This window comes from Sander vitreus, chromosome 11 (assembly GCF_031162955.1).
Source record: "Sander vitreus isolate 19-12246 chromosome 11, sanVit1, whole genome shotgun sequence".
Classification (NCBI taxonomy): Eukaryota; Metazoa; Chordata; class Actinopteri; order Perciformes; family Percidae; genus Sander; species Sander vitreus.
Window position 1 is genome coordinate 28,843,402 of NC_135865.1, and position 14,888 is coordinate 28,858,289.

Below are 14,888 nucleotides of genomic sequence, written 5' to 3' on the forward strand. Positions count from 1 at the left end.
AGACAGGCCGGAGAAAATGACAGGAAGTGTCCAAAGTTTGGAATCAGTTCAAACGTAATTAAAACGAGAACTCTGGACAGTGCGTCTACTGAAAAACCAAACTAGTTTACCACAATAATATCACGACGTCAATGCTTCAGCATCTCAGCAGAAAACATTTCTCATCCATTCCACGAAGCGGACCAGACTAAAGTAAATCACGGAGTCGTATGGACGATGAAACTACACCAAACACACCAACTACCAAAAACAAAGACAAGAAAATACTTAGTGGTGACCACGATCTGATCTAAAGAGCTGACTTGTTGACCATCCCGTCGGAGAAACAGCTTGCAGATTGTTGCGTCTCTCTCTCTCTCTCTCTCTCTCTGGAGAAACAGCTGATCAACGATCTACTAGTATGAGTGTAACAGCTGTGTAGCATAATCAAATATATAAATGAAAATAGATTGAGTATAATTAATATTTACATATAGGCCTATATACAGATCAGTCTCAGGATGAAACTTGTAGTTCTGAAAGTTAAGTTGCACAACTTCAGGTCATGTTTATGTATGTTTAATGTATGTTTATGTTTAATGTATGTTTATGTATGTTTAATGTATGTTTATGTATGTTTATGTTTATTGTATGTTTATGTATGTTTTATGTATGTTTATGTATGTTTATGTATGTTTAATGTAGGCCTTAGTGTGAGGTTGACGTCATTTCAGAAAATGTTTTCTTTAAAGACTTTACAATGTAATATGGAACTTAATTGCACTTCATATGTTTAGTTTTTTGAGAGATGATATTGTAAGCAATGTAGGCAACAAAAATGTTTTTTTCGAAAATGTCACCAAACTATTATTTATTATTGCTCTTCAATAACACAAAAGTATTTCTTATCCGATTAATCGATGGAATAATCCATCTAAAATATCAGATTACTAAAAATAATCGATAGCTGCAGCCCTAAAACTAATAGTACATTCCGTTGTACCTCGTAAACTTGGAGAAACTCAAATTTTTGCAGAGTACCCTTCTGCTATCTAGTGGCTCTTATTGTGGCGTCGCCGTCGTCGTAAAAACAAAAACATGTAATCGAATCGTGACCGAAAAATCCAAAGTCAAATCGAATCGCGGATTTGGAGAATCGTGACACACCTACAAAACCCAAATATATGAGACAGACCGAGAAAACCCTGGAAGACATTCAAGGAACCAGTGGGATACCTGAGTGGTAGTGTTGCGTTGCTGGCTCCTCCATGTCTCGTCTGCATGACTGGGACTACTAGTAGTGCTGCTGGTGCTTGGGTGACTGGCGGCTGTGCAGTTGTGAGGTAGAGAGTTCTGCTGCGGGTAAGGCACGTTTCCGTTGCTCGCGCCACCACCTCCCAGTCCCAGCGTGTGATTTTTGTCCAGGTGTCCCAGCAGCCCGGCTGAAGGACTTGAAGAACAGGATCCGTTGGCTGTGGGCTGGGGGACACACGGGGGCCGGATGGCTGTGTGATTGAGGAGGGAGGCGCGGGAGAGGCCTGCATGGTGGTGAGAGGACTCAGCCAAAGGACCGTTGGGAAGGCTGGGCCGCGGCTGGCCACTCGCTGCTGCCTGCTGCCTCATCTGACACACAAACCAAACAGTAATGCTGACGCTATGCAGTAGCAGCAGCTTTACAGAGCAGAGACAACATTCTGTGTAGTCATATATAGACTCAACAGTGACTGCCCACTTTTTGAACGGCTCTGGTTCCGGAAGTAATTTACCCCGTTCAATATCTCCATTGATATTTCAGAAAATGCTTATATAAGAGGGTTTTAAGCCTGGAACCAATCCAACCACCTTTTCACAACCGCAGAGCTCGTGGTCAGTCTGCCTCGGATGGTTTAGACATTATAGCTGATAATCAAAATCCTTATGGAGAAAATGAATGGGATTTCACTTTCGGAACCACACTGTTGAGCTCTATAATCAAAGGTGCATGTGTGTACCTGCTGCTGCTGCTGCATGAGGGAGAACTGGTTCTCCAGCTGCTCCAGCATCTGCACCTGGGGGGGCTTGAGGTTTGCTCGGTTGGTCCGCAAGTGATCCAGATGCTGCACATTGAACAACAGGGTTGTATTCAGTTATTTAGGGGTTAAGATGGATACAAAGTGCTCTACTTTGGCTCGGCTCCAGCTCTGAGTCTGTCCCCCTGCTCCGGTTTCACTCACCACTGAGTCTGACTTCATGTCCCGCCCACAACACTATCTGACTCTCTGTTAATGGGTATTATGTTCAAAGTTTCTCATTTATTACATAATTACTTAAAGCATTTAAACAAAGTTTTGTGTTGGAGTTTGTAACATTCCAAAAATCTTAATTTTGACTTAAAGATTTTCATCTTCACTGTAAATGCATATCGGTTCCAAATATCTGTTATCGGATTCATTAACTACTAATAAACGGCATCGGCCTTGAAAAAACAGTATCGGTCGATCCCTAAGAGTTTCTGTGCAAAGTTAGTTTCATCGCCACTGATTTCCTGAATCGATTCCGATTCACAAGGTCCAGATTCGATTTCTCATTTGATGGATTCAATATCGATTTAATAAGGGATATCTCAGTTACAATAGCCATTTGCTTGGATATGTAGTTCTTTAGTGCAGAGGGTGTGATGCAGAGACCATACATCTGTGAAAATGGCCACGACTAGCCTAACTTTGGAGCGTTATTCACCATGACATGGATTGCTTAGATCATGGTTTCATAGGACACCAATATCTTCAGTCTAGCTTAAAGACGGAGCTGCTTACCCATCCATAATGGGTGGAGTGTCATGGCACATCTAAAGCTGGAGAAACTTAAGTACGCTACAAGAGGCTGCCTTAACAAGCATTTTAAAGTGTGGCGGCCATTTCTCCAGTACTTTAAACATGAATTTGTACCCAAGCAGCCACCCCTTCCCTGTTTTATTTATGTATTTGTATTTTGTGTAATTGCTTTGATTACACTTGCTTTTAGTATGACCTTTATACAATGTTGTGTATGTTTCTATTCTGTGGTGTGTGTGAGATTCTGTTCTTTGGGAAGACACCACCGTGTTTGGATTTCTCTTTTTTCAAAATCTCAATAAAAATACTTGAATAACAACAATAAAGACGGCGCTTCTTAAAGATCAATGTTGGGATTTTATGAATCAATATCGTTTTGAATCGGAAAATCTATATTTTTAAACCCAGCCCTTAAAGCTATGGTGCGTAGTTTCTGTCGCCCCCATGAGAAATTCTAAGTAATGACTACAACACTGTCGGCGCGTCCACATGATACAAGCCTTCTGTGACCGTGCATGTAACGGACGTTCATCAATATAAAAAAGTTTCGCACTTAAAGACATACTATGTAACTTTTCCCTCTTCAGTCCCCCTACAGGTTGTCTCATAGGGAATTACAGCCGCACGAGCTGCCTTTAAGCTTCAACCAGTAACGTTACACATACTGCAAAAATATGACATTTTCCGACCTGAAGCTTCTGGGGCGTTAGGTACCAGCTGGGGATCTGCTGTTGATTGGAGCTGTTTGCCAACGAGTCTGCAACAACCTGGAAGTGAGACAAAACAATGTGGACCATGGCTCGAGCTCTCACTTGTCCCGCAGAGTAGTAAATGTTAATGTTCTAAGCTGTACCTTAGCTGGGCTGGCAGTGCGTTTCCTCTTGGCAGGACTGGCCTGTGGGTCTGTGTGATTGCTGGCCGACTGGCCCCCCTCCCCCTTACAGGCCTAGAAAGCCCGGCACAGAGACACAACTTGTGAGGACACGCTGGACACACATGAAAAGCAAAGGTTCTTCCAAGTTCCCGTGTTCAAATAAACTACAGTTCCCAATGAGCCCTGATGTAGCGTTTCAAAAAGGAGACAAACAGCCATAAATCCAAACTTTTTTGCACAATGATACCAGAGGATCAAATTAATACAACAATTACATGCACAACAATTTGCGCATTTGAATATTGCATGCATGACAATACTCTGATTAAGAAATAGGGTTTTTTGTTCTATCGCCTTAATACAATTGAAAGAGATTGATTAAGGTCATAATCAGAGTACTCATGCTGTGATTAAGATGTGAGATAATGCAATATTAGTTGCATTAGTGGAGGGTTGTTTGCACATGCAGAGTTGCAGACCACATGTTCTGGTCTCTCACGCGTTCCTTTACACACTCAAAACTCAGCGATGGGTTGCTACATCAAAAATGTTTACAGATCACATTAACTCATCACAGCTGGAGCAATTAAAATGAGCTAAAACGTGATTTTATTAAAAGCTACATTTCCGCTACTCCCGTTTTCTGTGTTTGGGTGATTTAGTGCAAATCAAGCAAATGCTAATGATGGACATGATGTTATTCGTAGCCAAAAGAGGATGATGCCAATGGTAAAGATTGTAATAGACAAAACTGCATGAAAACGGATTAGACGAGAAAAATAAGAGGACTAAATAAAACTGATGTGTTGGTGGTGGGTTCAGCCTTCAGATCTAATGTGCACGGCTAAGTTTTGCCTCAATTCCAAAGAACTTAAAACTATTTACGCCAGTTTCAATCAATTTTAAAAAGGAAAAAGTGAGATACGAGTGTCAAATACATGACACAAAATACATGCATTCACACTACTAAATAGCATTAAGCATGCATGCTGAGCTCTACAGTTTGCCAAGTGCATTTGTAATGACTGCACAAGATTTGTGCATCTTGGCATTAAGGATACGAGCTGTGGGACGTAACGAGCTCCTTGTAGCGTTGCTTAATAATTTCATGTGACACAGAGAGGCACAAGGAAGGTCAACTACACTCTGGTAATTAGATTATTGTAATACGGGCCTCGCTCCAATTCCTTCAGACTGAATCCCCTTTTATCTCTCGGCCCAGAAGTCCACATTGGCCACGGATGTAAACCAGGATTTTAGAATCTAGGGATGCTAATATAGAGGGGTTTTTAGAGGATAGCCGGCCCTCGTTAACTGATCATTAACCGTTAACCGACAAGCATGCAACCGAGTCCCAGTACACCCTTCGGCGAGGCTCGGACAAACTTCCCATGCTCCGGAGACAGCTGCGGACTTGTACCGCTCGCGCAGCCACAATGTTCCGTGCAGTGTCGTGGACACATGCTGGGTGCACGGACTTTTCTGGAACCGCTTGCGCGACCGACACGAGCCCACAGCGGCCCGTCCGGGGCGTACGTCTGAGCCTTACTCCAACGCATCCACCTGCGAGGTTTGTCAGCCGAGTATCTGCCTGGTATACTCTGTGTGTAGGACGGACGATTTAACCCGCCGGTCCTCATCGATATAGTGGCACGCGTCGTGTAGCTCTCCGCTGTGAGCGCCATCAAGCAGCGAGCCAAGAGCAGAAATTGGCTATAGTGAATGTTAACATTTTTACCAGCCACTCAATAGATTACCATTGTTTTTTGGGCTGGTGAGTGAAGCAAATCTACCAGCCACTTGCATATTTTACCAGCATTTGGGTAGTAGATGGTGCTAATTTTGGACCCTGAACGCAATTGTGCAAAGTTAGCACAAGCAAGTTAACTAGGAGTAAAGAAATACTTTGTTTAGCCTTTTTTTTTATAATAATAATCTTTTCAACTGTTGTTCAACTGATTGTGTTAAAATCGGTCAAAATTGTCATTGTCGGTTTACGGCTAATCGGTTCATCATTGACATCCCAATTTGAAACATCAATATTGTCGCTCAAACGTCTGAAAGTATCGGAGCAAGGCCTTCGGCTTCAATAGTCTTTATTGTTCAAGTAATTTCCAAGAGGCTGTGGTCTCTTGGATAAAGTGGATCTCACCTGCTGTGCCTGTGCAGTGTTCAAGGCCCCCTGCCTGGACGTGAGCTCAGCAGGAATGGGGAGGCTCCACGCCTCCTCAATACTAGGAAGCATTTTACTCTTATTCTGCAGACTATCTGGCTGTAGGTTACACAACTGAGCCTAGGAGAAATTGTGTAAGACACAAACTTTAGTGCTGGACTTGGGTGTAACAAGAAAAGGCACTACAAAGACTACTGCTTACTTATAGGTGGTGTTTTGAGGTAAGCGTATACAGAAATAGAGCCGAAATGTTCAATGCCATGGGGGTATGCTTTACAATTACAAGTGAGAAAAAAAAAATGTGTTTAACACACGAATATGAATCATTATTCATATCTCAGTGGTCGGAAATCAAAATGACAAAAAGCACAATCTGCAATTCTTTTTTTAAAAGCCGATTGCTTTGGCAATAGAGAGGCGAAGTCCCTCCCCTTCCAGTGGACCCCATGGGACATTATTTCGCAAAAAATATGCATGAAAGTGAACAGGGAGAGACAAATAGATTTTTGATCCTGTTTGAATTGAGCCATGGATTACACATATGATAATTGTCAATTTAGAAGATCATTTTGCAAGTGAAGAAAGCCTCAGTTTGGCGTAGTGCCACTTAGTTTTGTGTGAAACCCCTCGGTGAACTACATCCCTTGTCTCACACAATTTAAGTCACCGTGCTTGCTGCTCAGCTTGCTGGCTAGCTGGCTACCAACTTAGCCGTGTTCCACCGATGCGTTTTATCCAGCGTCTTTTTATCAGCCGGGAAGAGAAAGAACGATCAAGACGCGCGCTGCTCGCGTGACTAACGTTACATCCAGGTACAAAATACACAGACAGCGTAGCTTCAGAGAGACGTCGCCCACGTTTTATGACAACCTGTGACTTTCTTGACTTGCTAAATGATATTTTAAATTGACAAACATTGTATGCCATTGTATGTCCTTCCAGAAAAATGCGGAGTTTTTTTTTGTGATCGTTGCGGGCAAAAATCCTTGATTATGCGAAAAAAATGGCATAAATATGCGGACTTTGGCTGATTATGCATTGAATTATGCGATCGCATAATCACGTTTTTCTGGAGGGACTGGTATGTGTAATTCATGGCTCAATTTAAAACGGGATAAAAAAAAAAAATTTGTCTCTCCCCGATCACTACCATACACATTTTCCACAAAATAAAGTCCCATGGCGGTCCACCGGATAGGGGAGGGACTTTGTCTCTCTATGCCTGCAAATAAACACAGCACTTCAATACACACACACACACACACCAAAATACTGCACAACATTTAAAAAAAAAAAAAAAAAAAGGGGGCTGGCTGATGGGTATTCCCAATCTGAATGCCAGAACGCCTACCTGCAGCAGCTTAATGCGTTGCGTGAGTGCAGCAGTGTTGAGGCAGGCCTTGCTGCGTGTAGCATTGATGTAGCACTTGATAGCGTCGTGCGGCTGGCCGCAGGATTCGTAGAGGGTGCCCAGGTCCATCCAGGCGGCTGCGTGGCTGTGGTCCAGTTGAACAGCGCAGATGTAGGCCTGCAGCGCATCCATAGGCTGGTTCTGCTGCTGGTAGAGCACCCTGGAGGGGTTGGGGGCATGAGTCTCTTGCAGGGATGTAACAATGCACTCAACTTGCGATTCGATACACAATAGAAGCTTCTCAGGATAAAAAAAGAAAAAAAGATCTGCAGACAAATGTTATTTCTATAAACTGTGCAAAACAACAGATGTGTCCTCTTTTTGAGAGTGCAACTGAAATTGTATTTTATATTAAATAAAAAAAAGCAATAATACAATTTTTTAAACAAATCCCTCATCAAAATAACTAAATGAATAGAAAATAAATAAAATAAACTAAGAAGACGTAGTGGCGCCTGAAGTCAAACAAGTGACATTTAAGGTAGATTATGTCCTAGGCTGTTTAAAAATTGCATTAAGATTCTTTTTTTTTTTTTTTTAGCTCAACCAGTTGTCATCTTCACACCTTTATATCGATATTTAACAGATTCAAGATGCATCGTGACATCTTCCAGGATTCATCTTTTTGAGCCATCCCAACTCTCAGAGGACATAGCCCACCCTTCATACATCTATCTATAGATCCTTTCTCAATCTTCTACTGCTCGGTTATACATCCGCTGCCTATGTCCTCTGTCGCTCGGCAGCTGCTGAATCTCCCCGAGGCGTTTTTAGAGCCACCGACGCCCTGAGCTCAAAAGCAGCAACTGTTATAAACCAGCCGTTTCTCAGTCTCTCCGAAACTTACAGATGATAACAGAAGTCAAGATCCTTGTAACCTTTTCGGTGCATCTCAGCAGACTAATACTGTTCAGGACAAGTTCTGTTCTTACCCTATGGAGCACCAGGTGTCAGCACTGGCCTCCGACTTATCAATGGACTGACGGTAAGAGATGAAGGCATCCTGCACCTTCCCAATACTGGAGTAGCACCTGGAGGGGAGCAGATGGACAAAGGAAAAGAAAAAGAAAAGGCATGAGAAATGAGACAAAAAGAGAAGTAAAACATCTGCCTACAAGTAAAGCACATAAACTATAAACTACCTACATTTCGAAAAATGTCAGTCATCTATCAGGCTTTCATCTATAACCCCTTTCACACCCAATGACGGGCAGTACCCCATGTCAAGCTACTTGCATAAAACACCAGGCTGTTACAGCTACATTATTAAAGTGCTCATATTATGCTTTTTGGCTTCCCCCCCCCCCCCTTTCTTTTATTGTGATATATCTGTTTTTGTGCATGTTATAGGTTTACAAAGTGAAGAAGCCCAAAGTCCCCCCCACAGGGACTTACCATCTCCAACAGAAAACACTGTTCACAAACTGCTCCAAACAGCTCTATTGTAGTCCAGCCTTTACTTCAGAGACAAACGTGGTCACTTTGTAACACACGTTATAATGCTCGCCTAGCTGCTAGCATGACACGCCCTCATACTCTGCTTCTGACTGGCTAGTAGTCCTTACCTAGGTACTGTCAGGGCACGCCCTCATACTCTGCTTCTGACTGGCTAGTAGTCCTTACCTAGGTACTGACAGGGCACGCCCTCATACTCTGCTTCTGACTGGCTAGTAGTCCTTACCTAGCTACTGAGCAACAGAAGTGAGATGTCTCACTCTGTAGCTAAAACAAAGAGCTCAACACACAGGGTGAAAAGAGGAGCTGCAGCAATGTGCAGTACAACAACAATATGGTGTTTTTAATATTAAACCATGTAAACCTATTCTGATATAACCCCTAAATACAACTCTGAACCTGAAAATGAGCATAATATGAGCACTTTAAAGCTTTGTAAGCTGATTTTGTACACCCACTCAAGCTCACAAATTGCTGCCCCACATTGCCACCAAAATAATAGTGAGAAGGTTTGGAAGGCAAATGACAAATTAGGAAGATTACAATTGTTGCAGGCCCGCTACATGATGCATGCATCTCAAACAGCGCTCGCAAGACAGCAACATTATATTGCAGTTCATAAAAAAAAATTATTTATGTGTGCAATTAAAAATGCACACGGTGGCATGAGCTAGGGCGGCTTGACTATGGGGAAAACAAACCATTACTCACTTAATGCGCAAAATAATTGTTTTCTTGATTACTCGTATTTTTCTGATCGTGAAATCAAAATTTGATTAATTGCACAGCCAGCCCTAGAATGTTTTTTTTAATAATGTATTCCCGCTTCAGCTGCTGTGCAAGGAATCAAGTGAGTTACAGGTTTAAGACTACAGCTTAGTGACTACATCCCATAGTGAAGTGATGCAACGTTAAATTGGGTTTAATGAGCGGGAATGATAAGGAAAGGGGGGCGCCTACGCACATTAAAGGGTGATTCTTGTACATCAACACATGTTGAAGGTCTTGTGCAGACTGCTTCTTATAAAAATGGAATAACAGAATGACGCTGACATGGTTCCACACAGACCACTGGGTTCACCATTTCTAACCAAAACAAACTCACCAAAATGGCCAGCTCCCCTACACCCAACATCTCAGACCTGAACCATGGAGCCATCACCCGCCTTGCCCTCACCATTGTCAGCGACTACGTTTACATTCCGGATTTTGCCCTTATTCCGAAAAAGACGATATTCCAACTAAGCTGTTTACATGGCTAATGAAAGTTAATATTCCACTAATATTCCCGATTACATGCAGCCGTGCAACATACACATTTTTAAAAAGGTCATATGGCATGAAAATTTCACTTTGAGGTTTTTTCAACATTAATGTGAGTTCCCCCAGCCTGCCTATGGTCCCCAAGTGGCTAGAAATGGTGATAGGTGTAAACCGAGCCCTGGGTATCCATGAGAAAGAGAGAGACATCATGGCTTGAAAACGAGCAAGCATGGCAGTTGGTCAAGGCCACACCCCCACCCTCCACCTTGCCCCCCCTCTCTCCTCCTCAATAGCATTTAAAGCTACAGACACAGAAATGGCACATCCTAAGGAAAGCTCATTGTAGGACTGGCTCTAGTGGCTGAAATTCTGCACCAAGGCTGAATTTCGGGAGAGAGACTTCAGATACAGTATTAGGGGACCACTAAGGTCTATATAAAAGAGACTTCAGATACAGTATTAGGGGACCACTAAGGTCTATATAAAAGAGACTTCAGATACAGTATTAGGGGACCACTAAGGTCTATATAAAAGAGACTTCAGATACAGTATTAGGGGACCACTAAGGCCTATATAAAAAGAGACTTCAGATACAGTATTAGGGGACCACTAAGGTCTATATAAAAGAGACTTCAGATACAGTATTAGGGGACCACTAAGGCCTATATAAAAGAGACTTCAGATACAGTATTAGGGGACCACTAAGGCCTATATAAAAGAGACTTCAGATACAGTATTAGTATTAATCAAAAAATGCTATATTCGGAAAAAGGCCTTATTCAGAATATCCAAACAGAATATGCCATTTACATAACCTGTATCCAGATTGGAATATTATTATATTCGGAATAATAGTGGAATATTAGTGTGCATGTAAACATAGTCACCGACACCAATCCCCCTCTATATCCACACTTTACACTGCTGCCATCTGGCCACAGAAACAGGACTCTGAGGTGTAGAAGGACTCGCTTTGTCACCTGTTGTTGCTTCTGCCAACAAACCATCTCGCTGACTTCGTATAGATCCGGTGTCTTTGTCATAAATGGTTGTTTCTGTGTCTATATATTAGGGCTGTGTATTGGCAAGAATCTGGCGATACGATACATGGGTCACGATTCAATATAGGACAATATATTTCAATACTGTGCGTAAGGCAATATATTGGGATTGTTTTAAAGTATAATTTTAGAAAAACTTAAGACATGAAGTCAAAGAAGTTTACTTTAGGTAACCAGTTCAGTACACAGAAAATCAAACTGCCTGTTTGGGATTGTGGTTCCCAGGTTCTTAGTGAGCTAATGTTTATATGCTAAAGTAGGCCAAAGGTCAGCCATAGCAACGTTGTTAGCTTCTAGCAAAAAGTCAGGCCCTGCTAGGCCCTGCTAGGCCCTGCTAGGCACTGCTAGGCACTGCTAGGCACTGTTAGATACTGCTAGGCACTGCTAGGCACTGCTAGGCACTGCTAGGCACTGCTAGGCACTGCTAGGCACTGCTAGGCGAGGACACTAGTGGTGTCTCAGTAAAGCCATCTAGCGGTAGGGGGTTTAAGCACAACATAAACGTGAACCACTGTTTTACATGAATATTTTTGCACGTAAACTAAAAAAAAAAACTAAAAAAACGATATTGCGTTTTTGAAAATCAATATAGTATTGCTAAATAAAATATTGCGATACTCAAGTGTATCGACTTTTTCTTACACCCCTATCAAATCTCTGTCTTTATGTTATCTGTTGTGTTATGTATTTGTCCGTGTATATTGCCATGTGCATGAAACAAACTGTGAATGGGACAATAAATATCTATCTGGACAGCGTTTCAACAGCCAGGATGTAGCCAAGCTTTGCTAACACATAAAGCGACAGCACGGACCTCGAGGGGGGTTGTACGTTTGTCCGCTCCGACGCCTGTGTGCATTCAGCCTGCTTATCTGTCCCCAGGAGAAACCCAATTCCATAGCACAGAAACAAGAGAATTTGGTGAGAGACACGGTGTGCCTCCATTGGGCCAACGGGGCATTAATCGCGACCAACAAAAAGCTCATGTAGCTGAGATTGTTATCATGGCGCGCTGGCAGATGGCTTCTAGGTAGAACAAACAGTCTAATCTTGACTCAAACAGCCCAGGGCCTGGCAGGTTAGAGGCTAGCCCTGCAAAACACACAACCACTCACACCCTTGTTTGTCTTACCTGCCGAGAAAGTACCACGACTGGCCAGAGTTTGGGTCTGCTTCTAAAGACTTCTGCAGACACTGGATGGCATAGCTGTCCTTGGTGCCTTTATCCCCCAGCTGCTCCACCGTGTGATGCATCCAGCCTGGAAGAGCAGAGCAAAAGATTAGGGGTGAGACTTCAACATTTAAACACCTCTAAACTAGAACAGCTGGCGTTGCTCTTGCGCCTAAGGTAGCACCGGGGTACTGAGTAGAAGCTAGTATGTGCAACAGCAGAATTAGAGCAGTGTGGAGTTGAATTATATAAAAACAGGTTGAGTCAAGTACCTGAAGCCAAAGACACAATGTGCAATGAAAAAGGGTAAGACCACCGTCTGATGTGCAAATGGAATGGACTCGGGCTACGTCTACACTACTGCGTATTGGTTTAAAAAACAAATATCTTTTGCCACGTTTACACCACACATCCGCACTACTCCAGTGTTTCTGAGCTGGAAACATTTGGAAACTCTGCTGCTCCCACTTTGTTTGAAAACTCCAGAGTTGCTTTGTAGTCTGGACGGGCACAAACAAAGTGGTCCCCACCACCCAGAAAACTGAAATCTCTGCGTTTTGCACAGAGAAACGTGTGACAAAGAGTAAATCTAACATTCTGGCTGCCACCACACGTTCACAGCTGTGATCTTAAAGCAAACCCATCTTTCCCTCTTTTTCCCCTCATAGCTTATTACCAATACAAAAGCTGACCACAATTTGAGAACAACCAGTGAAGGAAATCCTTCTGATAAACCACCAAATGCAGGGTTAGTTTAACCTTGGAGCAACAAATGATCAATATTTTCCCCCGTGTGCATTTGTCCTATGAGTTTCTATCGGACTTTGCCTTCAATTCATTTGATGTTTTAAAGAGAAGTCTATGCCAGTACAGATATAACGTGAATGCAAGGAAATGCATAAATGTTGCAGTTGCAAGCTGCCTCTGGAAACAGCTTCCGAGGTGATGTGGCGACAGATGAGCTAAACTTGCAGCCCTGTAGCTGTAACCATTCTGTTTTTAGTTGCATTGTTTAATTCAAAATATCCCATCGCAGACGGATAACATGGACAAAGCTGATCGCATGATTTGACTCTTGTGTCGTCTTCCTGTCGACCATGAACTTCCAGATCAAAATTGAGTTTTTGTCGCTTTTGACACTTTTTTAAAACGTTTGTGTCATTTCTTTTAACGGTTTTTTTATGTCAAAGTTTAGTCAGGACACTGTTAAATGATAGCATTTAAAAACATTTTTTTTCAAATGCTACTAAATTGAATATAACATCCAAAATGCAATGAAAGTAATCATTCATTTTACCTGCGAAGAACGTTGTATGGCTTCCATACAACGTCCACCAATGCAGCCATGTTATTTTTGGGCAATTTGGTTGAAATGAACCCATATTTCCGATATAAAAAAAAACATTGAAAACACAGGAGTTTATTTGTCTTTCCTGCCTACTGATCCATAACCAGATTCCTAGTGAGCACGTTACACACCACCACATTTGTCAAGCAAAGAAATCAATATATCACCTTGGCAATTTAGTTCTTTCCGTAACTCAACACTGCAGTAAAACTTAATCAACTTGGAAGTGTGTAAAGAACATTCACTCCGATCACTCCAGTGTGACTACAGAGTGAAGTTGATGTTTCTCTAGCATGACATTTATTATCAAAATACGTTTCTAAAGCTAATCTTTCTAATCCTCACAAACGCATCATTTTGTGTGCACGTGCCGTGCGTGTCTACACCCTGCGTGGGGGGAAGGGAAGAAGAGAAAACAATGCTCCGTTGCAGCACACACACACACAGCACTTTGAAAAACAGGCAAAAAGTAGCAGAAAACTAATGTGCGTGATGTGGAAATAAATCTCATTCAACGTGAAGGCCAAAACGCACACAGCATGATGCAATCCCACCCCAAATGGCACTGAAGTAGCACGCATGATCACTTCATTGCCGTACAAAGTAGTTCCCGATACAGCATGCCAAAACGGCACAGCAGATTTCTAGAGCCCACGTGAGGAGACGAGAGCGCTAGCCAATATGAGCAAAGGGACACTCACCAAGTTGTTGCAGTGTGGTCGCCTTCACCTGTGCAGGAAGATTTTCCGTCTGCAACAGACTTTCATACGCTTCTTTCGCCGCTCTGTGCTTCTTCTGCAGGCAGAGGGAGAGGGGGAGGAAAGGGATGAAGAGAAAGAACAAGACAGAGAGGTTGTTGAAGCCAGACAGGAGGGTCAGTGTGTTTTTATGGTTCTATCTGGACAGACACAAAGAGTCTTAAGACCTCCTCACACTCGTAATGACTAGACACACACACGGGGGAGGGTCAGCGTGAAGAGGACAGGCCAGACTCAACACGTCTGGCAGGTTTAAGAGTGTGTGTGTGTGTGTGTGTGTGTGTGTGTGTGTGTGTGTGTGTGTGTGTGTGTGTGTGTGTGTCTGCACTTAGGTGTATGCGTGTGTCCACTGCAGCGCACGCTTTGCGTTTTGGGGAAACCTGAGCCGGCTGGTCGGAAGGTGAGCGCACTGTTTGTTTTAACTCGACGACCTTTTTGACCCTGGGTCTGAACCCATACCTTGAGGTGTGTGTCTGTTCTCTTATCAGCTCACACACACACAGTCTTCCCGCCCCCATCTCCACAGACCCTGAAGCTCCAAATGTTCCTGAGTGTGTGTGTGAGGGTATATATACACACACA

At 42.8% G+C, this 14,888-nt stretch overlaps 1 protein-coding gene across 5 annotated transcripts in view; it reads right to left on the reverse strand.

The window, feature by feature from the left end:
- Positions 1–14,888, reverse strand: part of kdm6a (lysine (K)-specific demethylase 6A) — a 68,646-nt gene that overhangs the window by 20,280 nt on the left and 33,478 nt on the right. For 3 of the 5 annotated variants that reach the window (XM_078262663.1, XM_078262660.1, XM_078262664.1), the window contains 9 exons: positions 14,250–14,343; positions 12,162–12,288; positions 8,183–8,281; positions 7,191–7,410; positions 5,819–5,959; positions 3,646–3,738; positions 3,482–3,559; positions 1,971–2,075; positions 1,216–1,602 (listed from right to left, as the gene is read on the reverse strand). In XM_078262663.1, coding sequence (XP_078118789.1) covers positions 1,216–1,602; positions 1,971–2,075; positions 3,482–3,559; positions 3,646–3,738; positions 5,819–5,959; positions 7,191–7,410; positions 8,183–8,281; positions 12,162–12,288; positions 14,250–14,343 — 1,344 coding nt within the window. The remainder of the gene's footprint in view (positions 1–1,215; positions 1,603–1,970; positions 2,076–3,481; positions 3,560–3,645; positions 3,739–5,818; positions 5,960–7,190; positions 7,411–8,182; positions 8,282–12,161; positions 12,289–14,249; positions 14,344–14,888) is intronic. The other 2 variants (XM_078262662.1, XM_078262661.1) reach the window with 2 other exon arrangements.